Source organism: Lonchura striata, chromosome 22, assembly GCF_050655825.1.
Source record: "Lonchura striata isolate lonStrDom1 chromosome 22, ASM5065582v1, whole genome shotgun sequence".
NCBI lineage: Eukaryota > Metazoa > Chordata > Aves > Passeriformes > Estrildidae > Lonchura > Lonchura striata.
In genome coordinates, this window is record NC_140724.1 from 3111347 (window position 1) to 3137141 (window position 25795).

The 25795-nt window shown below is 59.7% G+C and overlaps 1 protein-coding gene across 1 annotated transcript; it reads left to right on the top strand.

The window, feature by feature from the left end:
• LOC146765596 (uncharacterized) lies at window positions 1–25385 on the top strand. The gene is made up of 16 exons (XM_085559097.1): window positions 1–132; window positions 7205–7333; window positions 7434–9145; window positions 12448–12522; window positions 12966–13038; window positions 13118–13356; window positions 13457–13636; window positions 14529–15530; window positions 15600–16302; window positions 16366–16994; window positions 19007–19131; window positions 19209–19329; window positions 21285–21489; window positions 21669–22558; window positions 23188–23298; window positions 24164–25385. The coding sequence occupies exons 1-16, from the start codon at window positions 117–119 to the stop codon at window positions 24188–24190; spliced, it is 6237 nt and encodes a 2078-aa protein (XP_085415223.1). The 5' UTR covers window positions 1–116; the 3' UTR covers window positions 24191–25385.
• The last annotated feature ends 410 nt before the right edge of the window (window positions 25386–25795 follow it).

The window sequence follows — 25795 nt, forward strand, 5'->3', positions numbered from 1 at the left end:
GGTCCCGGTCCGGTGGCTGTCCCGGGCCCGATCCCGGTCCGGTGGCTGTCCGGGTCCGGTCCGGTCCGGTGCCGGTCCCGCTCCCGGTCCCGGCGCGATGTGAGTGCTCCCGCACCATGTCCCGGCAGCGAGGTACGGGGGGCTCGAGGGGATGCGCGGCTGGGGGGGACAGACCCAAAACCGGGGGGCAAAGGGGGTTCAGCGCCCGGGGGAGCTGCGCGGGGCCGCCCACGCGGGGGCGGCGGGCGTGGGGTGCCCGTGGGGCGTGGGAGGGGAAAGGGGGTTCGGGAAAAGAGGAGAGGGAGAAAATGGGGCGGTGGGAGGGGCGGGGGGCCGCGGGATGGCAGCCGGAGGGGACCAGGAGGGGACAAGGAGGGACGGGGTGTCCCCCGCGCCATTGGGGTGCCATGGCAGGGTTGTGGGGGGGACATCGCCCCTTTTCCAGCGCCCTCCCAGGGGCACTTTGGGGGTGCAACAGGCGTGGGGGGAGCGTCCCCACCCTGCGGCCGTGGCCCGGAGCCTCCGCACATGACCAGTGACGGAGCAGCTCCCCGCAGCCTCCTCTGAGTCATCCCGAGCCGGGCCAGAGCCACCCCCGGGGTCCCCTGGGTCACCCCCGCACCCCCCGGGTCACCCCTGTGTCACTCCCGGGGTCCCCCGGATCACCCCCGGGTTCCCCCGCACCCCCTGGGTCACCCCCTGGGTCACCCCCGAATCACCCCCGGGTCACCCCCGGATCAACCCCCGACCCCCCGGGTCACCCCCGGGTCACTCCCACACCCCCCGGGTCATCCCCGGGGTCCCCCAGATCACCCCCGGGTCACCCCCGGCTCACCCCTGGGTCACCTCCGCACCCCACGGGCCACCCCCGGGTAACTCCCGGTGTCCCCCGGGTAACCCCCGGGACACCTCTTGGTCACCCCCGGTGTCCTCCGGGTCACCCCCGGGTCACCACTGGGCCTCCCCCGCATCCCCGCACCCCCCGGGTCACCCCCGGGTCACCCCCGGGTCACCCCTGGGTCACTCCTGGGTCACCCCCGGGTCACCCCTGGGTCACCCCCGGGTCACCCCCGGGTCACTCCTGGGTCACCCCCGCACCCCTCGCACCCTCCGGGTCACCCCCAGGTCACCCTCGGGTCACCCCGGGTCACCCCCGCACCCCCCGCACCCCCTGGATCACCCCGGGTCACCCTTAGGTCACCCCCTGGATCACCCCGGGTCACCCCCAGGTCACCCTCGGGTCACCCCGGGTCACCCCCGCACCCCCTCGTGGCACCGCTCGAGCCCCCCGTGGGCACCGACCCCAAAGAGCAGCCCCGAACCGCAGCCCGCGCTGGCATCACCCGGGCACCGTGCCTTCCCCTGGCATCCCCGCGGCCGCACCGGCCTTCCTCCTCCTCCTCCTCCTCCTCCTCCACCGCCGAGGATGGGGAGGATGGCACAAGGATGAGGATGGCATGGGGATGAGGAGGATGAAGACATGAGGAGGAGGAGGATGGCCGGAGGAGGAGGAAGGTGGCACGAGGATGAGGAAGGTGGCATGAGGATGAGGAGGATGGCATGAGCATGATGAAGGTGGCATGAGGATGAGGAAGATGGCCCGAGGATGAGGATGATGGCACGAGGATGAGGATGAGGAGGAGGATGGTACGGAGATGAGGAGGATGGCACGGGGAGGAGGAGGATGGCAGGATGATGAGGAGGGTGGCACGAGGATGAGGAAGATGGAACGAGGATGAGGATGATGGCACGGGGAGGATGGCACGGGGATGAGGAGGAGGATGGCATGAGGATGTAGAGGATGGCGTGAGGATGAGGAGGAGGATGGCACGGAGATGAGGATCATGGCACCAGGATGAGGAAGGTGGCATGAGGATGATGAGGATGAGGATGGCACGAGGATGAGGAAGATGGAACGAGGATGAGAAGGAGGCAGATGGCACCAGGATGAGGAAGGCGGCACGAGGATGAGGAAGGTGGCACGAGGAGGAGGAGGATGGCACGAGGATGAGGAAGGCGGCACGAGGATGAGGATGATGGCACGAAGATGAGGAAGGTGGCCAGAGGATGAGGAAGGTGGCACAATGATGAGGAAGGTGGCACGAGGATGAGGAAGGTGGCATGAGGAGGAGGAGGATGGCCCGAAGATGAGGATGATGGCACGAAGATGAGGAAGGTGGCACGAGGATGAGGAGGATGGCACGATGATGAGGAAGGTGGCCCGAGGATGAGGAAGGTGGCCCGAGGATGAGGAAGGTGGCACGAGGATGAGGAGGATGTCACGATGATGAGGAAGGTGGCCCGAGAATGAGGAAGGTGGCACGAGGATGAGGTAGGTGGCCCGAGGAGGAGGAGGATGGCACGAGGATGAGGAAGGCGGCACGAGGATGAGGATGATGGCACGAAGATGAGGAAGGTGGCACGATGATGAGGAAGGCGGCCCGAAGATGAGGAAGGTGGCACGAGGAGGAGGAAGGCGGCACGAGGATGAGGAAGGTGGCACGATGATGAGGATGGCACGATGATGAGGAAGGTGGCACGAGGATGAGGAAGGCGGCACGAGGATGAGGAGGATGGCACGAGGATGAGGAAGGCGGCACGGGCACGATGGTGCCACATCCCCGCGGCAGCGGCGCGCAGCTTTGCTCCCAGACGCTCCGCGTGTGTTTTTGGGGCGTTTTCCTCCCTCCCTGCACCCCGAGGCTGACGTGTTCCATCCCGCCCGCGTCCCCTTGGCACGGCAGCGGGCAGCGGGCACCGAGCCGGAGCTCGGGGCACTCCTGCCCTCCCTGCACCGGCTGGGCACGGCTGGGCACGGCTGGGCACGGATCGCTGCCCCAGCGGCCGGGGGGGAGGCCGCAGCGAGGGCGAAAAGGGCGAGTGGACGGAGATGTCATTGCCCAGGAATTCGGCCTGGGCGGAGGAGCGGAGAAAGGGAGGGAGGGAAAGGAGGGAGGGAAGGGAAGGAGGGAGGGGGAGGACCGGCCCCGCTGGCCGCGGTGGGCTGGGCACAGTCCCCGTGTGCCCCCCACCGCCCGCGGGTCCCTTCCGCCGGCCCCTGCCGCAGCCCCCGCCGCTTCTCCCGCTGGGAGCTCCTTGCCTCCCCTTCCCTTCGCCGGTTTCCAGGGAAATCCAGATGTTCGGGCCCGGCTGCCAGATGTTTCCCGTCCCCCCGGGCAGGGTGTGTGCTCCCCGGCCGGGGACGCGCGGAGGGGACGGGGGTGCCCCGTGCCAGCAGCTCCGGGGGAGGAGAGGGCGCTTGACACGCGTGGCACTGAGCGGCTCCTTCCCCCGCCTGCCCCCGCCTCACCCAGGGGTGCCACCTCCTTTTTGGGGTGCTCTAGATCCGGAGAAATGTGGGGTTTGGGGGCCTGGGGGTCACCGGGACCTTGCAGGAGGAGCGTGGGCTGGTGGTGGCTTCACTGGGACTGTCCCTTTCCGCCTGGGAGGTGCCAGGGGGACTCACCCAGGGGTGCCACCTCCTTTTTGGGGTGCTCTAGACCCGGAGAAATGTGGGGTTCGGGGATGTGGGGGTCACCGGGACCTTGCAGGAGGAGCGTGGGCTGGTGGTGGCTTCACTGGGACTGTCCTTCCCTTTCCAGCTGGGAGGCAGCTCTCACCTCACCCAGGGGTGCCACCTCCTTTTTGGGGTGCTCTGCGTCCCTGTTAACCCAGAGAAATTTGGGGTTCGGGGGCATGGGGGTCACCGGGGCCTTGCAGAAGGGGAGGTGGTGGCTTCGCCGGGACTGTCCCTCCCTTTCCAGCTGGGAGGTGGCCCTTGCTTCACCCAGGGGTGCCACCTCCTTTTTGGGGTGCTCTGCATCCCTGTTAACCCAGAGAAATTTGGGGTTCGGGGATGTGGGGTTCGGGGTCACCGGGGCCTTGCAGGAGGGGAGGTGGTGGCTTCATTGGGACTGTCCTTCCCTTTCTGGTTGGGAGGCAGCTCTCACCTCACCCAGGGGTGCCACCTCCTTCTTGGGGTGCGCTGTGTCTGGAGAAATGCGGGGTTCAGGGACATGGGGATCACTGAGGCATTGTAGGAGGAATGGTGGTGGCTTCATTGGGACTGTCCTTCCCTTTCTGGCTGGGAGGTGGCCCTCGCTTCACCCAGGGGTGCCACCTCCTTCTTGGGGTGCGCTGTGTCTGGAGAAATGCGGGGTTTGGGGATGTGGGGATCACCGAGGCATTGTAGGAGGAGTGGTGGTGGCTTCGTTGGGACTGTCCTTCCCTTTCCAGCTGGGAGATGGCTCTTGCTTCACCCAAGGGTGCCACCTCCTTTTTGGGGTGCTCTGTGTCCCTGTTAACCCAGAGAAATTTGGGGTTCGGGGATGTGGGTGTCTCCAGGACCTCGCAGGAGGAGCGTGGGCTGGTGGTGGCTTCACCAGGACTGTCCCTTTCTGGCTGGGGGGTGGGCCTCGCCCCACCCAGGGGTGCCACCTCCTTTTTGGGGTGCTCTGCGTCCCTGTTAACCCGGAGAAATGCGGGGTTCAGGGATGTGGGGGTCACCGGGACCTTGTAGGAGGAGTGTGGGCTGGTGGTGGTGGCTGGGACTGTCCCTTTCCAGCTGGGAGGTGGCCCTTGCCCCACCCAGGGGTGCCACCTCCTTTTTGGGGTGCTCTACGTCCCTGTTAACCCAGAGAAATTTGGGGTTCGGGGACGTGGGGGTTACCGGGGCCCTGCAGGAGGGGACATGGTGGCTTCGCCGGGACTGTCCCTTTCCAGCTGGGGGTGGCAGGGGGACACGAGCAGGGGGCAGGGTGCTCTGGGGGCAGCTGGCACCTGTGCCCGGCGGCTCTGGGAGGTTTGATGCCAGCCCGCTGCCGGGACCTCTGGGGACAGCGGTGCCACCATCCCTCAGCACCCAAACGCGCCAGTGCCCATCTGTCGCCTGTCCCTGTCCCTGTCCCTGTCCCTGTCCCTGTCCCTGTCCCTGTCCCCTGTCCCTGTCCCTGTCCCTGTCCCTGTCCCTGTCCCTTGTGCCCTCTCCCCTGTCCCTGTCCCTGTCCCTTGTCCCCTGTCCCTGTCCCTGTCCCTTGTCCCCTCTCCCCTGTCCCTGTCCCATCCCTGTCCCTGTCCCTGTCCCTGTCCCTGTCCCTGTCCCATCCCTGTCCCTGTCCCTGTCCCTTGTCCCCTCTCCCCTCTCCCTTGTCCCCTGTCCCTGTCCCTGTCCCTTGTCCCCTCTCCCCTGTCCCTGTCCCCTGTCCCTGTCCCTGTCCCCTGTCCCTGTCCCTGTCCCTTGTCCCTGTCCCTTGTCCCCTCTCCCCTGTCCCTGTCCCTGTCCCTGTCCCTGTCCCTGTCCCTGTCCCTGTCCCATCCCTGTCCCTGTCCCTGTCCCTTGTCCCCTCTCCCCTCTCCCTTGTCCCCTGTCCCTGTCCCTGTCCCTTGTCCCCTCTCCCCTGTCCCTGTCCCTTGTCCCCTCTCCCCTGTCCCTGTCCCTGTCCCTGTCCCTTGTCCCCTCTCCCCTGTCCCTGTCTCTCTCTGTCCTCCCCAGTGTGGCAGTGCCCGGGTCCCCTCCTGGCGCTGAGCCCCGCTCCCTGTCCCGGCCCTCGGTGGGTGACGTTTCAGCCTTCAGCAGCTGCCCCAGCCTGGCAGGGCTCCTCTTCCTCTTCCTCTTCCTCTTCCTCTTCCTCTTCCTCTTCCTCTTCCTCTTCCTCTTCCTCTTCCTCTTCCTCTTCCTCTTCCTCTTCCTCTTCCTCTTCCTCTTCCTCCTCCTCCTCCTCCTCCTCCTCCTCCTCCTCCTCCTCCTCCTCCTCCTCCTCCTCCTCCTCCTCCTCCTCCTCCTCCTCCTCCTCCTCGGCGCGTGGAGCAGGGCAGGGCCGGTGGGACCGGGCACGTAACCCCCATGGCACCCGGGACACCCCGATGGCACCTGGGACACCCCGATGGCATTGGGGACACCCCCGTGGTATCAGTGACCCCTCCATGGCATCGGGGACACCCTCATGGCATCAGGGGCACCCTAATGGCACTGGGGACACTCCCGTAGCAATGGGGACACTCCCATGGCATTGGGGACCCTCCATGGCACTGGGGACACCCCGATGGCACTGGGGACACCCCGATGGCACTGGGGACACTCTGATGACATTGGGGACACCCCATAGCATCTGTGACCCCTCCATGGCATTGGGGACACCCTCATGGCACTGGGGACACCCCCATGGCATTGATGACATTCCATGGCACTGGGGACACCCTCATGGTATCAGGGACCCCTCAATGGCACTGGGGACACCCTCATGGCACTGGGGACACCCCCATGGTGTCAGGGACACCCCCATGGTATCAGGGACCCCTCCATGGCATCAGGGACACCCCCATGGCACTGGGGACATCCCAATGGCTTCAGAGACACCCCCTAACATCGGGGACACCCCCATGGCATCAGTGACCCCTCCATGGCATCAGGCACCCCTCCATGGCATCAGGGACCCCTCCATGGCACTGGGGACACCCTCATGGCACTGGGGACACCCTCATGGCACTGGGGACACCCCCATGGCATCAATGACCCCTCCATGGTATCAGGGACACCCCCATGGCACTGGGGACATCCCAATAGCTTCAGAGACACCCCCTAACATCGGGGACACCCCCATGGCATCAGTGACCCCTCCATGGTATCAGGGACACCCCCATGGTATCAGGGACCCCTCAATGGCACTGGGGACACCCTCATGGCACTGGGGACACCCCCATGGTATCAGGGACCCCTCCATGGCATCAGGGACCCCTCCATGGCATCAGTGACCCCTCTATGGCATCGGGGACACCCCCATGGCATCAGAGACACCCTCATGGCATCAGGGACACCCTCATGGCATCGGGGGCACCCCCATGGCACTGGGGACACCCCCATGGCATCAGTGACCCCTCCATGGCATCAGGGACCCCTCCATGGCATCGGGGACACCCTCATGGCACTGGGGACACCCCCATGGCATCAGTGACCCCTCCATGGCATCAGGGACCCCTCCATGGCATCGGGGACACCCTCATGGCATCGGGGACACCCCCATGGCATCAATGACCCCTCCATGGCATCAGGGACACCCCCATGGCATCAGGGACACCGTCATGGCATCGGGGGCACCCCCATGGCACTGGGGACACCCCAGCCATGCCCGGTGCGGGGGAAGGGACGGGGGGCCGTGCCCGCAGGGTCCCACGGTGGGTGGCACGTCCCTGTGGCTGTCCCCTGCAGACCTGGAGCAGCTCCTGTGGGACCTGCGCTCCTTCCTGCTCCTGCTGGACCGCGAGAGCCTCAGCGCCGCGGCTCGGGCCAAGAAACGCTCCGTGTCCGCGCTGCTGGCGCGGCTGCAGCGCCCGCCCCGTGAGTGGGGGTCTGGGGGCGGGGGGACCCCCCGGCCGTGCCCGCCGGGCAGCGGGGCGGGCCGGGCGAGCGCGGCCGTGACCCGGCGCTGCCCCCGCAGCAGAGGATGCGGAGGAGTACATGATCATGCGCTGCCTCTCGCCATCGCCGGCGACCCCGACGGGCCGGAGCAGCGCGGGTGAGTCCCACGCTGCCACCCACACCATCGTCATCATCATCATCATCATCATCACCATCATCATCATCATCATCATCACCATCATCATCATCAATCATCATCATCAATCATCATCATCACCATCATCATCATCATCATCATCATCATCGTCATCATCATCAATCATCATCATCACCATCATCACCATCATCATCATCATCATCATCATCAATCATCATCATCATCATCATCAATCATCATCATCATCATCATCATCATCACCATCATCATCATCATCATCATCATCAATCATCATCATCATCACCATCATCACCATCATCATCATCATCATCATCACCATCATCATCATCATCATCATCATCAATCATCATCATCAATCATCATCATCACCATCATCATCATCATCATCACCATCGTCATCATCATCATCATCATCATCATCATCATCATCGTCATCATCATCATCAATCATCATCATCATCATCATCAATCATCATCATCATCATCAATCATCATTATCAATCATCATCATCACCATCATCATCATCATCATCACCATCGTCATCATCATCATCATCATCATCATCATCATCACCATCATCATCATCATCATCATCATCATCATCATCATCAATCATCATCATCATCATCATCATCATCACCATCATCACCATCATCATCATCACCATCATCATCACCATCATCATCATCATCAATCATCATCATCATCACCATCATCACCATCATCATCATCATCATCATCACCATCATCATCATCATCATCATCATCAATCATCATCATCAATCATCATCATCACCATCATCATCATCATCATCACCATCGTCATCATCATCATCATCATCATCATCATCATCATCGTCATCATCATCATCAATCATCATCATCATCATCATCAATCATCATCATCATCATCAATCATCATCATCAATCATCATCATCACCATCATCATCATCATCATCACCATCGTCATCATCATCATCATCATCATCATCACCATCATCATCATCATCATCATCATCATCATCAATCATCATCATCATCATCATCATCATCACCATCATCACCATCATCATCATCACCATCATCATCACCATCATCATCATCATCATCATCATCACCATCATCATCATCATCATCATCATCATCATCATCATCACCATCATCATCATCATCATCATCATCATCATCATCATCATCAATCATCATCATCATCATCATCATCATCACCATCATCACCATCATCATCATCACCATCATCATCACCATCATCATCATCATCATCATCATCACCATCATCATCATCATCATCATCATCACCATCATCATCATCATCATCACCATCATCACCATCATCATCATCATCATCACCATCATCATCAATCATCATCATCATCATCATCATCAATCATCATCATCACCACCATCATCATCATCATCATCATCATCATCAATCATCATCATCACCATCATCATCATCAATCATCATCATCAATCATCATCATCACCATCATCATCATCATCATCATCATCATCATCATCATCATCATCATTTCTGATGTTCCCCCCCACTCTCAGCCCCTGAATATCAGCTGGCCCAGAGATCCGAAACTTTGAGGGGAGGAATATCAGGAGATGGCAGAGATTTCCAAAAGAGGATTCGTTGGGTTCAGCTCTCTTTATTCTGTGGTGTCCATGGGGAGAGCGGGGCAAAAAGAGGAGGAAAAGGAAATGCCAGGGGTTTATCCAGGCTTTGGATAGGGAGGGTGTCATGGTTTGGCATGAAAATGCAACCTATCGATTGATTGCTGTGAAATGCGATCGAGAACGGAGCAAAGCAGGCCTAAGCTTAATAAAAAAGGAAAAAAAAAAAAATTTATTAAGCTACCGCTACTAAAAAAAGGAAAAAGAAGGGAAAAAACCACACACCCAAAATTCAAAATGAAAACCTTTCAAAACATTCCTCTTCCCAGCACCCGTCATGGTTTGACGCCGGCACCATGCCAGCGCCCCCATGAAAATGCAAACTATCGATTGATTGCTGTGAAATGTGATCGAGAACGGAGCAAAGCAGGCCTAAGCTTAATAAAAAAGGGAAAAAAAAAATTTATTAAGCTACCGCTACTAAAAAAGGGAAAAAGAAGGGAAGAAACACACACCCAAAATTAAAAATGAAAACCTTTCAAAACATTCCTTCTCCCACCACCCAACTCCAACCAACCACAGCGAGACACGTTTGGACCCTTAATCAAGGATTCAGTCTTTAATATAATTAATATTGAGTTCATTAGGGGAGGGAGGAGTCTCCCTTGCACCACAGACCCCCAGGAAACACAGATGCCACCTCGTGTGTTTCCGTGTCACACGTGGCACCGCCCGGACACGCCGGCCGGTGTGACACTCTCCATGTCACAGTGTGTCACTGTCGAGGCAGGACGGGAGTGAGCAGACTCTGATTCAGGAGGGTGTAATACTAAAAACTCTGATTTATTCAAAATACACCACTCTTTATACAGAGCTTGTGAGGACCAGCTCCTGAGAGTAAAACTCCATTTTATTCAAAATACAGCGCTCTTTTATGCAGAGCTTGTGAGGACCAACTCCTGAGAGTAAAATTCCCATTTATTCAAAATACGCCGCTCTTTATACAGAGCTCCATGAGGGCCAACTCCATTGGACCAATGGAAAAAAACTGAGAGTAAAACTGCGATTTATTCAAAATAAGCCGCTCTTTCATACAGAGATTTGTGAGGACCAAATCCATTGGTCCAATGGAAAAAAATGAGAGTAAAACTCTGGTTTATTCAAAATACACCGCTCTTTTATACAGAGCTTTGCAAGGACCAAATCCATTGGACCAATGGAAAAAAACTGAGAGTAAAACTCCGATTTATTCAAAATAAGCCGCTCTTTTATACAGAGCTTGTGAGGACCAACTCCATCAGAATTTTACTCTCAGTTTTTTTCCATTGGTCCAATGGAGTTGTTCCTCACAAGCTCTGTATAAAAGAGTGATGTATTTTGAATAAACCAGAGTTTTGCTCTCATTTTTTTTCCATTGGTCCAATGGATTTGGTCCTTGCAAAGCTCTGTATAAAAGAGCGGTGTATTTTGAATAAACCAGAGTTTTGCTCTCATTTTTTTTCCATTGGTCCAATGGAGTTGGTCCTTGCGAAGCTCTGTATAAAAGAGTGGCGTATTTTGAATAAATCGGAGTTTTACTCTCAGTTTTTTTCCATTGGACCAATGGAATTGGTCCTCACGGAGCTCCGTATAAATGAGTGGTGTATTTTGAATAAATGGGAATTTTACTCTCAGGAATTGGTCCTCACAAGCTCTGTATAAAAGAGATGTGTATTTTGAATAAACCAGAGTTTTACTCTCAGTATTTTTTCCATTGGACCAATGGAGTTGTTCCTCACAAGCTCTGTATAAAAGAGCGATGTATTTTGAATAAACCAGAGTTTTGCTCTCAGTTTTTTTCCATTGGACCAATGAAGTTGGTCCTCACAAGCTCTGTATAAAAGAGTGGCGTATTTTGAATAAACCAGAGTTTTACTCTCATTTTTTTTTCCATTGGTCCAATGGAGTTGGTCCTTGCGAAGCTCTATATAAAAGAGTGATGTATTTTGAATAAATCGGAGTTTTACTCTCATTTTTTTTCCATTGGTCCAATGGATTTGGTCCTCACAAGCTCTGTATAAAAGAGTGGCGTATTTTGAATAAATCGGAGTTTTACTCTCAGTATTTTTTCCATTGGACCAATGGAGTTGGTCCTCACGGAGCTCCGTATAAATGAGCGGTGCATTTTGAATAAATGGGAATTTTACTCTCAGGAGTTGGTCCTCACAAGCTCTGTATAAAAGAGATGTGTATTTTGAATAAACCAGAGTTTTACTCTCAGTATTTTTTCCATTGGACCAATGGAATTGTTCCTCACAAGCTCTGTATAAAAGCATGGTGTATTTTGAATAAATCAGAGTTTTGCTCTCAGTTTTTTTCCATTGGACCAATGGAGTTGTTCCTCACAAGCTCTGTATAAAAGAGCGATGTATTTTGAATAAACCAGAGTTTTGCTCTCATTTTTTTTCCATTGGTCCAATGGAGTTGTTCCTCACAAGCTCTGTATAAAAGCATGGTGTATTTTGAATAAATCAGAGTTTTACTCTCATTTTTTTTCCATTGGTCCAATGGATTTGGTCCTTGCGAAGCTCTGTATAAAAGAGTGGCATATTTTGAATAAATCGGAGTTTTACTCTCAGTTTTTTTCCATTGAACCAATGGAATTGGTCCTCACGGAGCTCCGTATAAATGAGTGGTGTATTTTGAATAAATGGGAATTTTACTCTCAGGAATTGGTCCTCACAAGCTCTGTATAAAAGAGACGTGTATTTTGAATAAACCAGAGTTTTACTCTCAGTATTTTTTCCATTGGACCAATGGAGTTGTTCCTCACAAGCTCTGTATAAAAGAGTGGCGTATTTTGAATAAACCAGAGTTTTACTCTCATTTTTTTTTTCCATTGGTCCAATGGATTTGGTCCTCGCGAAGCTCTGTATAAAAGAGCGGCGTATTTTGAATAAATCGGATTTTTTAGTATCACACCCTCCTGAATCAGAGTCTTCCCACTCCCGTCCTGCCGGCCTCGTGCCCGTGTCAAACCGGGGCACACGCTCGCCCGGCTCTCCGCCCACCCCGTTGGGGGGTCCCGGGGAAAGGGGGCGCAGAGTGCCCATGAGCGCGGTGTAACTCATCCTCCTCCTCCACGCGTGGTTTGGGGGGTCCCCGACCCCTCAGCCGCTCCGGGTTTTCTCCCCGCAGGCTCCGGGAGCGCGGAGGCGGCGGGAGGAGGAGGAGGAGGAGGAGGAGGAGGAGGAGGAGGAGGAGGAGGAGGAGGAGGAGGAGGAGGAGGAGGAGGAGGAGGAGGAGGAGGAGGAGGAGGAGGAGGAGGAGGAGAAGGAGGAAGAGGCTGCGAGCGCCCGCGGGGAGCGGTGAGAGGGGCTGGGGGTGGGAGAGGGGCTCGGCTGCTGTCGAGGCAGGACGGGAATGAATAGACTTGACTCAGAAGGTTGCGAGAGTGAAGCTTGGATTGATTTAAAATATATTGCTTTGTTAGCACTAAATCCATCGGTTTTGAAGTGAAAACAACTCACACCGTTGGTGCACAGTGCTTGACGCACGGCGATAGAACTTAACTGTAAACAATGTGAGAAACGAGAGAGATAAAGAATTATTTTACATTCTTAATTAGCTCTTTCCCAGGTGTCTGCCTGGATAGAAACTCTCAGTTTCTCTCTTTGACTCGGCCACCCCAGGCCTGGCTAAGATTGCCCACGGGGGGGTCCCACCACGCTGAAAGGTTTTGCGGCGCCCACCCCACAAAGGGGGGACCCTGCGAGGTTCCCCACCTCTGCAACACCCCTTGTACCCCCAGAACAAGGAGCCGGGGCTCCCCCCGACCCTCCCAGCCGACGACCCCTACGAAGACGCCGAACCCCCCGGGCACGGTGAGGTCTCCCCGCGACCCCTCCCCAGCTCCCCCCGCGTCCCCCCACCCCGGCCTGACCGAGCCCATCCCGGTGCCAGGCGGTGGCGACAGCGCCAGCAGCCACTACGAGTCGTACGGAGAGGAGGAAGAGGAGGAGGAGGAGGATGTGGGGGTGACGGACCGGGCCCACTACCTGCGCTGGCCAGCGGGCACCGGCGCCGAGCCCCCCGAGCCCCCCGGGCGCCCCGAGGCGCAGCTCTGCGGTTTCCTCTGGAGGAAGCGCTGGCTCGGCCGCTGGGCGAAGCAGCTTTTCATCGTCCGGGAGCACGTCCTGCTGGTGAGGGGCTGGCAGCAGGATGGATGAAGGTGGCAGGGGGGCTCCGTGCCCAACTGGAAGCCCTCCGTGCCCCCCTGACCCCGCCGTGCCCGCCCCGCAGTGCTTCAGGTGCACCGCGGACCTGCAGCCGGTGCTGGAGCTGGACCTGCGCGGCTGCCGCGTCTCCCGCAAGGACAAGAGGGGCAAGAAGATGCCCCACGCCCTGAAGGTGGCAGGGAGGGCAGGAGAGGTGCTGGTCATCGGCTTCCAGAGCCGGCAGCAGGCTGAGGACTGGAGGAAGGTTTGGAGGTGTTGCAGCGGGGCAGGAGAGGGGTGGGCAGGGGGGAAATGGGGGCACAGCCCTGCCCCGGTGCTGCTGGGGGAGCTGGGGGTGATCCGGGGTGTCCCCAGTTCCTTTCTGGGGGTTGTGAGGAGCATTTTTAGTGGGGGATTTGGGATGATCCGGGGTGTCCCCAGTTCCTTCCTCCTGGGGGTTGTGGGGAGCATTTTTAGTGGGGGATTTGGGATGATCCCCAGTTCCTTCCTGGGGGTTGTGGGGAGCATTTTTTAGTGGGGGATTTGGGATGATCCCCAGTTCTTTCCTGGGGGTTGTGAGGAGCATTTTTAGTGGGGGATTTGGGATGATCCGGGGTGTCCCCAGTTCCTTCCTGGGGGTTGTGGGGAGCATTTTTTAGTGGGGGATTTGGGATGATCCCCAGTTCCTTCCTGGGGGTTTTGGGGAGCATTTTTAGTGCGGGGCTGGGGATGATCTGGGGTGTCCTCAGTTCCCTTCTGGGGGATGTGAGGAGCATTTTGGGTTGTGGGGAGCATTTTTTTTTTGTGGTGGGGCTGGGGATGATTTCTAGTTTCCTTCTGGGGGTTGTGGGGAGCATTTTTTAGTGGGGGCTGGGGATGATCCAAGGTGTCCCCAGTTTCCTTCTGGGGGTTGTGGGGAGCATTTTTAGAGGGGGGCTGGGGATGATCCCCAGTTCCCTCCTGGGGGTTGTGAGGATCATTTTGGTTTGTGAGGAGCATTTTGGGTTGTCAGGACCATTTTTAGAGGGGGGCTGGGGATGATCCCCAGTTCCCTCCTGGGGCCTGTGAGGATCATTTTGGGTTGTGAGGAGCATTTTGGGTTGTGAGGACCATTTTTAGGGGGGCTGGGTGTCGGGGTGAGCTCTGCCCGTCCCCAGGTGATCGAGGAGGTGAGCAGCGACGCCCCGGGCGGGCTGGCGGCTCTCCGCGTCCCAGCGCCGCCTTCCTCCAGGCCCGGCAGGGTGAGTTTGTGCCCGGGGAAAGAAACCCGGGAACGGGAACGGCTCAGGAGTGAACCCCAAATCCCCGGGAGAGCTGAGACCCGCAGAGTCGGGGTCCCCCCACAGAGTCGGGGTCCCCCCACAGAGTCGGGGTCCCCTCACAGATTCGGGGTCCCCTCACAGATTCGGGGCTCCCCTCTCAGATTCGGGGTCCCCTCTCAGATTCGGGGGTCCCCCCACAGATTCGGGGCTCCCCCCACAGATTCGGGATTCCCCTCACAGATTCGGGGTTCCCTCCCCAGATTCGGGGTCCCCTCACAGATTCGGGGTCCCCTCACAGGTTCGGGGTCCCTCCCCAGATTCGGGGTCCCCTCTCAGATTCGGGGTCCCCTCTCAGATTCGGGGTTCCCCCACAGATTCGGGGTCCCCTCACAGATTCGCGGCTCCCCCCATAGATTCGGGGTTCCCCCACAGATTCGGGGTCCCCTCACAGGTTCGGGGTCCCCCCACAGATTCGGGGTCCCCCCACAGATTCGGGGTCCCCTCTCAGATTCGGGGTCCCCCCACAGATTCGGGGTCCCTCCACAGATTCGGGGTCCCTCCACAGATTCGGGACTCCCCTCACAGATTCGGGGTCCCCTCACAGATTCGGGGTCCCCCCACAGATTCGGGGTCCCCTCTCAGATTCGGGGTCCCCCCACAGATTCGGGGTCCCTCCACAGATTCGGGGTCCCCCCACAGATTAGGGGTCCCCTCACAGATTCGGGGTCCCTCCCCAGATTCGGGACTCCCCTCTCAGATTCGGGGTCCCCTCACAGATTCGGGGTCCCCCCACAGATTCGGGGTCCCCTCACAGATTCGGGGTCCCCCCACAGATTCGGGGTCCCCTCACAGATTCGGGGTCCCCCCACAGATTCGGGGTCCCCTCTCAGATTCGGGGTTCCCCCATAGATTCGGGGTCCCCTCACAGATTCGGGGTCCCTCCCCAGATTCGGGGTCCCCTCTCAGATTCGGGGTCCCCTCACAGATTCGGGGTCCCCTCACAGATTCGGGGCTCCCCCCTTCCCCACTCCGCGCCTGCCGCAGCGCAGCTCGGCAAGGAGGAGGAGGAGGAGAGGAGGAAGCGCTGCCGGCCGAGCCCTGCGCGACCCCGGGAGGACGGGAGAGGAGGTGGGGGGCTGCGAGGGGTCGGGGGTCGGGGGTCGGGGGTCCGGGGTCGGAGTTTGGGGTTCGGGATTCGGGGTTCGGGGGTCGGAGTTTGGGGTTCGGGATTCGGGGTTCGGGGGTCGGAGTTTGGGGTTCGGGGTTCGGGGTTCGGGGTCGGGGTTCGGGTTGGGGTTCGGGGCTCGGGATTCGGGGTTCGGGATTCTCGGGTCGGGATACTGGGGTCGGGATTCGGGTTCGGGGTTCGGGGGTCGAGATTCGGGGTTCGCTGTTCAGGATTCGGGTTCGGGGGTCGGGGTTCGTGGTTCGGGGGTCGGGGTTCGGGGTCGGGATTCAGGATTCGGGGGTCGAGATTCGGGGTTCGCTGTTCGGGATTCGGGTTCGTGGTTCGGGGGTCGGGGTTCGGGGTCGGGATTCAGGATTCGGGGGTCGGGTTTCGTGGTTCGGGGTTCGGGGGTCGGGATTCGGGGTTCGCTGTTCGGGGTTCGGGGGTTCGGGGATCGGGATTCGGGGTCGGGATTCAGGATTCGGGGGTCGGGTTTCGGGGGTCGGGGGTCGGGATTTGGGGTTCGTGGTTCGGGGGTCGGGGTTCGGGGTTCAGGATTCTGAGGCCGGGGGTCGGGAGTTCGGGAGTCGGGGTTCGTGGTTCGGGATTCGGGGTTCGTGGTTCGGGGGTCGGCATTCGGGGTTCGGGGGTCAGGTTCGGGGGTCGGGGGTCGGGATTCGGGGTTCGGGGTTCGGGGGTCGGCATTCGGGGTTCGGGGGTCAGGTTCGGGGGTCGGGGGTCGGGGTTCGGGGTTCGGGGGTTCGGGGATCGGGGTTCGGGGTCGGGATTCAGGGTTCGGGGGTCAGGTTCGGGGGTCGGGATTCGGGGTTCGGGGTTCGCTGTTCGGGGTTCGTGGTTCGGGGGTCGGCATTCGGGGTTCGGGGGTCAGGATTCGGAAGCCGGGGGTCGGGATTCGGGGTTCGTGGTTCGCTGTTCGGGGTTCGTGGTTCGGGGTTCGGGGGCCGGGGGGTGCCAGCCCCCCGTGCCCGCTGCCGCCGCTGCCCGCAGGGTTCCCGGCGCTCGGGCAGCGCCTGCGGGGCGCGCTCCGCCGCGGGGCCCTGCGGGTGTTGGCGGAGCCCCGCGCCGCCCCGCGCCGGGACGGATGCGGGGTGTCCCCCGCGACGGCCGCGGGGTCCCCCCAAAACCTCGGCGCCCGCATCGCCCAGCGCGGCCGGGAGCTCGCCCGGCTGCAGGTGAGAGAGCGGCAGGGTACCCCTGTGTGCCTCTCGGGGGCACCCCCCGAGCCCGGGCTGTACCCCGGGGGTGCCCCCTGAGCACGGACCGTACTCTGGGGGCACCCCCTGAGCACAGACCGTACTCTGGGGGCACCCCCTGAGCCGGGCTGTACCCCGGGGGTGCCCCCTGAGCCCGGACTGTACCCCGGGGGTGCCCCCTGAGCACGGACCGTACTCTGGGGGCACCCCCTGAGCCGGGCTGTACCCCGGGGGCACCCCCTGAGCACGGACCGTACCCCGGGGGCACCCCCTGAGCCCAGACCCTGCCTGGGGTCATCCCCTGAGCCCAAACTCTGCTGCAGGAGCACCCCCTGGGCCCAGACCCTGCTCTGGGGGCACCCCCTGATCCCAGACCCTGCCGTGGGGCATGCCCTGAGCCCAGACTCTATCCTGAGGGCACCCCCTGATCCCAGATCCTGCCCTGGGGGCATCCCCTGAGCTCAAACTCTGCTGCAGGAGCACCCCTTGAGCCCAGACCCTGCTCTGGGTGCACCCCCTGGGCCCAGACCCTGTCCTGGGGTCACTCTCTGATCCTGGACTCTGTCCTGAGGGCACCCCCTGAACCCAGACCCTGCTTTGGGGGCACCCCTTGAGCCCAGACCCAGCCCCGGGGGCACCCCCTGATCCCAGACCCTGCCGTGGGGCACCCCTGAGCCCAGACCCTGCCCTGGGGGTACCCCCTGATCACAGTCCCTGCCCTGGGGTGCCCCCTGATCCCAGACCCTGCTGAAGCAGCACCCCCTGATCCCAGACTCTGCTTTGGGGTCACCCCCTGAGCCCAGACCCTGCCCTGAGGGCACCTCCTGAGCAAGGACCGTACCCAGGGAGGCACCTCCTGATCCCAGACCCTGCCCTGGGGGTACCCCCTGAGCCCAGACCCTGCCCTGGGGGTGCCCCCAGATCCCAAAGCCTCCCCCGGTGGCACCCCCTGATCCCAGACCCTGCCCGGGGGCACCCCCTGAGCCCAGATCCTGCCCTGAGGGCACCCCCTGAGCAAGGACCGTACCCAGGGGGCACCTCCTGAGCCCAGACCGTGCCCTGGGGGTACCCCCTGATCCCAGACCGTGCCCTGGGGGTGCCCCCTGAGCCCAGACCCTGCCCTGGGGGCACCCCCTGAACCCGGGCCATACCCTGGGGCACCCCCTGAGCCCAGATCCTGCACTGGGGGTACCCCCTGATCACAGTCCCTGCCCTGGGGGCACCCCCTGATCACAGTCCCTGCCCTGGGGGTGCCCCCTGATCCCAGACCCTGCTGAAGCAGCACCCCCTGATCCCAGACTCTGCTTTGGGGTCACCCCCTGAGCCCAGACCCTGCCCTGAGGGCACCTCCTGAGCAAGGACCGTACCCAGGGAGGCACCTCCTGATCCCAGACCCTGCCCTGGGGGCACCCCCTGATCCCAGACCCTGCCCTTGGGGTGCCCCCTGATCACAGTCCCTGCCCTGGGGGCACCCCCTGAACCCGGGCCATACCCTGGGGCACCCCTGAGCCCAGATCCTGCACTGGGGGTACCCCCTGATCACAGTCCCTGCCCGGGAGCACCCCCTGAGCCAGTCCCTGCCCTGGGGGTGCCCCCAGATCCCAAAGCCTCCCCCGGTGGCACCCCCTGATCCCAGACCCTGCCCGGGGGCACCCCCTGAGCCCAGATCCTGCCCTGAGGGCACCCCCTGAGCAAGGACCGTACCCAGGGGGCACCTCCTGATCCCAGACCCTGCCCTGGGGGTACCCCCTGATCCCAGACCGTGCCCTGGGGGTGCCCCCTGAGCCCAGACCCTGCCCTGGGGGCACCCCCTGAACCCGGGCCATACCCTGGGGCACCCCCTGAGCCCAGATCCTGCACTGGGGGTACCCCCTAATCACAGTCCCTGCCCTGGGGGTGCCCCCTGAACCCAGTCCCTGCCCTGGGGGTGCCCCCTGAGCCAGTCCCTGCCCTTGGGGTGCCCCCTGAACCCCATCCCTGCCGCACCCCAGGCCCATTCCAACGAGGAGAGCGCAGCCCGGCTGAAGACCCTGCAGGCCAGGGGAGCCGCGGAGCCCAGGAAGGGCGAGGGGCCCCCCCCGAGACCCCCCAGGCCGAGCGGCCGCCCCGCTGCCGGGTAAGGCCTTTGGGCACCCCCATCCCTGCCCGCCCCCCTGGCCTGGGGGGGCTCAGGGCGTCCCCTCGTGCTCGCAGGGGGCTGCTGCTGCGCCGCGTGCCCACCCCCAACGCCTACATGGACGATCCCTCCGGGCGACCCCCGCCAGCCGAGACCCCCAAACGTCTCTCCTGCAACGCGGAGCGGCCGCAGCAGCGGGTAAACCTCTGCGGGTGCTCTCTGCCCCCGGCTTGTGCCCCTCGGGGTGGGCAAACCCACTCCCACCGTCCCCGCGCCCGCAGGTTTCACCATCCCCGTGCCCAAGGGTTTTACCATCCCAGTGCCCCCAGGCTTCACTGTCCCTGTGCCCACGGGTTTCACCATCCCTGTGCCCCCAGGTACCATCCCTGTGCCCATGGGCTTCACCATCCCTGTGCCCCCAGGCTTCACTGTCCCTGTGCCCACGGGTTTCACCATCCACTTGCCCCCAGGTGCCATCCCTGTTCCCCCGGGCTTCACCATCCCTGTGCCCCCAGGTTTTACTGTGCCCTCACCCCCGTGTTTCACCATCCCAGTGCCCCCCGGGTTTCACCGTGCCCTCACCCCCTTCTTCACCATCCCTGTGCCCCCAGGTTTTACTGTGCCCTCACCCCCGATCTTCACCATTCCTGCACCCCCAGGTACCATCCCCGTGCCCGAGGGTTTCACCATCCCGTCACCCCCGTTCTTCACCATCCCCGTGCCCGAGGGTTTCACCATCCCCGTGCCCATGGGCTTCACCATCCCCGTGCCTCTGGGTACCATCCCTGTGCCCGAGGGTTTCACCATCTGCTTGTCCCCATTCTTCACCATCCCATGCCCATGGGCTTCACCATCCCCTTGCACCCTGATTTTATTGTGCCCTTGCCCTCGGGCTTCACCATCTGCTTGCCCGTGGGTTTCATCATGCCCGTGTCCCCAGGTTTCACCATCCGCTCACCCCTGTTATTCACCATCCCTGTGCCCATGGGCTTCACATCCCCATGCCCCCAGGTTTCACTGTGCCCTCACCCCCGTGTTTCACCATCCCCGTGCCCGAGGGTTTCACCATCTGCTTGTCCCCATTCTTCACCATCCCAGTGCCCCCTGTTCTTCACCAGCCCCGTGCCCCTGGGTTTTACCGTCCCCTCACCTCCAGGCTTCACCATCTGCTTGCCCATGGGTCTCACCATCCCTGTGCCCCTGAGCTTCACCATCCCTGTGCCCATGGGCTTCACCGTCCCTGTGCCCCCGGGTTTTACTGTGCCCTCACCCCCGGGTTTCACCATGCCCATGCCCCCGGGTTTCACCATCCCCTCACTCCCGTTTTTCACCATCCCCGTGCCCAGAGGTTTCACCATCCCCTCACCCCTGTTCTTCACCATCCCCATGCCCGAGGGTTTCACCATCCCCGTGCCCAGAGGTTTCACCATCCCCTCACCCCCGGGTTTCACCATGCCCATGCCTCCGGGTTTCACCATCCCCGTGCCCCCGGGTTTCACCATCCCTATGCCCAGAGGTTTCACCATCCCCTCACTCCCATTTTTCACCATCCCCGTGCCCAGAGGTTTCACCATCCCCTCACTCCCGTTTTTCACCATCCCCTCACTCCCATTTTTCACCATCCCCGTGCCCAGAGGTTTCACCATCCCCTCACTCCCGTTTTTCACCATCCCCGTGCCCAGAGGTTTCACCATCCCCTCACTCCCGTTTTTCACCATCCCCTCACTCCCGTTTTTCACCATCCCCTCACTCCCATTTTTCACCATCCCCGTGCCCCCGGGTTTCACCATCCCCGTGCCCAGAGGTTTCACCATCCCTATGCCCAGAGGTTTCACCATCCCGTGCCCAGAGGTTTCACCATCCCCGTGCCCAGAGGTTTCACCATCCCCTCACTCCCGTTTTTCACCATCCCCTCACCCCCGTTCTTCACCATCCCCGTGCCCAGAGGTTTCACCATCCCCTCACTCCCGTTTTTCACCATCCCCTTCCCCACGAGTTTCACCATCCCCGTGCCCAGAGGTTTCACCATCCCCTCACTCCCATTTTTCACCATCCCCATGCCCAGAGGTTTCACCATCCCCTCACTCCCATTTTTCACCATCCCCTCACCCCCGGGTTTCACCACCCCTGTGCCCCCGGGCTCCTTCCCGCAGCAGCAGGGCCCGGAGCGGGCAGTGCCAGGGCAGCGCCCCAGACCCGTGTCTGCCCTGCCCGGCTGTGCCAGCGCCCCGGGCGGTGCCCGGGCATCGCCGGCAGGTGAGAGGCGTGGGTGGGAATGTGCCCACGTTCCCCAGCTCCATGGAGGCAGCGGTGCCCAGGAGATTTGGGATTTCTGTGTCCTCCCTCCTTTCCCTTCCTGCTGATTATTCGGGATCGTCCCCGCGGCCTTTCCCAGCTGCGTGTGGCGCGCCGCGATAATTTTAATTTTGGTGCATTTTTACTGGGAACGGATTTGTGAGCTGTGAGGTGGTCAAGGGGCTTGGGTATTTATTTGTTTTGGGTTTTTTTTGGAAAATCAGCATTTTTTGGGGGATAATTGGCCTTTCTCTTCTATTCCCCTGTCCCTGTCCCCTCTCCCCTGTCCCTTGTCCCCTGTCCCCTGTCCCCATCCCTTGTCCCCTGTCCCTGTCCCCTGTCCCCTGTCCCCTGTCCCCCTGTCCCCTGTCCCTGTCCCTTGTCCCTGTCCCTGTCCCTTGTCCCCTGTCCCCTGTCCCCTGTCCCCTGTCCCCTGTCCCCTGTCCCTGTCCCCTGTCCCCTTGTCCCCTGTCCCTGTCCCCTGTCCCCTGTCCCCTGTCCCTGTCCCTGTCCCCTGTCCCTGTCCCCTGTCCCCTTGTCTCCTGTCCCTTGTCCCTGTCCCTGTCCCTGTCCCCTGTCCCCTGTCCCCTGTCCCCTGTCCCCTGTCCCTGTCCCCTGTCCCTTGTCCCCTGTCCCTGTCCCCTGTCCCCTGTCCCCTGTCCCTGTCCCTGTCCCCTGTCCCTGTCCCCTGTCCCCTTGTCTCCTGTCCCTGTCCCTGTCCCCTGTCCCTGTCCCTGTCCCCTGTCCCTGTCCCCTGTCCCCTTGTCCCCTGTCCCTTGTCCCCTGTCCCTGTCCCCTGTCCCTTGTCTCCTGTCCCTTGTCCCCTGTCCCCTGTCCCTGTCCCTGTCCCCTGTCCCTGTCCCCTGTCCCCTGTCCCTTGTCCCTTGTCCCTGTCCCCTGTCCCTGTCCCCATCCCGTGTCTCACATGCCATCAGCTGGCACGGCTGGCACATGCCTGGCTCCTGCTCTGCTTGCAGGGAAAAGAGCTTTTCCCAAGGCGGAGGAGAAGATGGAGCAGCTGCAGAGGGGCGGGAAGGGCCGGCTCCGAGCCGGCTCCGAGATGGACCTGCTGGCCCTGGGCACGTCGCTGAAGGGGCACAACCCTGGCACCGCCAGCTCGGCTGGCTCCCAGGTGGGCGACTGAAGGAATGTCGACACCGAGGAGGGATGGGTTGGGGTTGGAGGTGTCAGTTGGGTTGGAGGTCTCATTTGGGTTTGGAGGGGTGAGTTGGGTTTGGAGGTCTCAGTTGTGTTTGGAGGTTTCTGTTGGGTTTGGAGGTCTTGGTTGGGTTGGGTTTGGAGATCTCAGTTGGGTTTGGAGGTCTCAGTTGGGTTTGGAGGTCTCAGTTGGGTTGGCGTTGGAGGTCTCAGCTGGGTTGGAGGTCTCAGCTGGGTTTGGAGGTCTCAGCTGGGTTGGGGTTGGAGGTCTCAGCTGGGTTTGGAGGTCTCGGTTGGGTTTGGAGGTCTCGGTTGGGTTTGGAGGTCTCAGTTGGGTTGGAGGTCTCAGTTGGGTTGGAGGTCTCAGTTGGGTTGGAGGTCTCAGCTGGGTTTGGAGGTCTCGGTTGGGTTTGGAGGTCTCAGCTGGGTTGGGGTTGGAGGTCTCAGTTGGGTTGGAGGTGTCAGTTGTGTTGGAGGTCTCACCTGGGTTGGAGGTCTCAGCTGGGTTTGGAGGTCTCAGCTGGGTTGGAGGTCTCAGCTGGGTTTGGAGGTCTCAGCTGGGTCTGGGGACACCCGAGCCTCTTCTCGCGCCTTTTCCCGCAGGGGTCGTTCCTCAGGCCGCTCCTGAGGCGCTCCACCTCGGCCAGGAGCGCCCTGCGGCCACCGGCGTCCCCGATCCCCGCGGGAACGGGAAACGTGATGCAGAAGAAAAAGGTAATTCCGGGGTCGGGGGAACGGGGAGGGTTTGGGGGGTCCTACAGAACGGGGAAATGAGGGATTGATCCCCAAAAAACAGGGAAATGTGGGATTGATCCCATAAAAACAGGGAAATGAGGGATTGATCCCCGAAAAACGGGGAAATGAGGGATTGATCTGCTAAAAACAGGGAAATGAGGGATTGATCCTTAAAAACTGGGGAAATGAGGGATTGATCCCATAAAAACAGGGAAATGAGGGATTGATCTCCTAAAAACAGGGAAGTGAGGGATGGATCCCATAAAAACAGGGAAATGAGGGATTGATCCCATAAAAAGAGGGAAGTGGGGGATTGATCCCATAAAAAGGGGAAATTAGGGATTGATCCAATAAAAATGGGGAAATGAGGGATTGATCCCCAAAAAACAGGGAAATGAGGGATCGATAACCCTAAAAATGGGGAAATGAGGGATGGATCCCCTAAAAACAGGGAAATGAGAGATTGATCCCATAAAAAGAGAGAAATGAGGGATTGAATCCCTAAAAATGGGGAAATGAGGGATTGATTCCATAAAAACGGGGAAATGAGGGATCGATAACCCTAAAAACAGGGAAATGAGGGATTGGTAACCCTAAAAATGAGGAAATGAGGGATTAATCCCATAAAAACAGGGAAGTGAGGGATTGATCCCCTAAAAACAGGGAAATGAGGGATTGATCCTTAAAAACAGGGAAATGAGGGATTGATCCCCCAAAAACAGGGAAATGAGGGATTGATAACCCTAAAAACAGGGAAATGAGGGATTGATCCCCTAAAAACGGGGAAATGAGGGATTAATCCCATAAAAACGAGGAAATGAGGGCTGGATCCCCAATTTTGCAGGAGTGGGAGATGAAATCCGCGCTGTGAGCGCGCGGCGGGAATCTCCCGGAGAACGTCGGGCCGCGCGTGGATCGCGCGGGTCCGGCCCAAAATTTGGCTTTTTCCCATCAGTATCAGCGCTCCGACTACGCACATTTGTATTTTTATACACAGATATATCCGTCCACACCTGTCAGCTCTCCACCACGCGCTCCCCAACTCTCCTCTTGGTTTTTGGGGTGTAAAATTAGGGGTACACCTTCCCAAGGGTCCCAGAAATGCTCTCCCCACTCTTCCCTCGGTTTTTGGGGTGCACAATTCCCGGGTACAGCTTCCCGGGGGTCCCAGCCTTGCTCTCCCCACCCTTCCATTCATTTTTGGGGTTCACAATTTCGGGGCACACCTTCACAGAGGTCCCAGCCTTGCTCTCCCCACTCTTCCCTCAGTTTTTGGGGTTCACAATTCCTGGGGATTCCATAAATGCTATCCCCCATTTTTCCCTTCATTTTTGGGATACACAATTCCCGGGGGTCCCAGCCTTGCTCTCCCCACCCTTCCATTCATTTTTGGGGTTCACAATTTCGGGGTACATCTTCCCAGAGGTCCCAGCCATGCTCTCCCCACTCTTCCCTCGGTTTTTGGGGTTCACAATTCCCGGGGGTCCCAGCCATGTTCTCGCTCACCTTTCCCTCGGTTTTTGGGGTACACAATTCCCGGGGTCCCAGAAATGCTCTCCCCACCCTTCCCTCGGTTTTTGGGGTTCACAATTCCCGGGGGTCAGGGCCTGGTTTTCACTGGAAAAATGTTGGGATTTGGGCTTTTTTTTTGTTGTTTTGTTTTTTTGGTTTTTTTTTTTTTAGAATTAAAAGAAAAGTTGTAAAATTTGGGTTTTATGGGAAAAAAAGCTGTCCATGTCTTTATCCTGGTGAGCGTGGGCTCCATCCCGGTGAAGGGGCTGGTGGGGTCAGTCCTGATCCCAGGGAAGGATTTTTTGGGGTCCATCCTGATCCCAAGGAAGGATTTTTTGGGGTCCCTGTTTCCCGAGATGGGGTCCCTGATTTAGGACACCCTGCTTTAGGATACAGGACTCTCCTAGGACACCGCACCTCTGTCCCCACACCACAGGGAATTTCTTCTGCCTTGCTGAGACCCCACTCCCCGTTACCCCCAAACACCCCAAACCCACTCCCCGTTACGCCCAAACACCCCAAACCCACTCCCCATTTCCACCAAACACCCCAAACCCACTCCCCATTACCCCCAAACACCGCAAACCCCACTCCCCATTTCTTCCAAACATCCCAAACCCCACTCCCCATTTTCTCCCAAAAAGCCCAAAACCCCACTCCCCGTTACCCCCAAACACCCCAAACCCACTCCCCATTTCCCACAAACACCCCAAACCCCACTCCCCATTTTCCCCAAACCCGCTCCCCACTACCCCCTGAACATCCTCAAAACCCCACTCTGCATTTTCCCCCAAACACCCCCAAAACCCCACTCCCCATTTCCACCAAACATCCCAAACCCCACTCCCCATTTCTTCCAAACATCCCCAAAACCCTACTGCCCATTGCCCCCAAACCCCTCTCCCCATTTTCCCCCAAGCCCCACTCCCCATTTCCCCCCAAACACCCCAAACCCACTCCCATT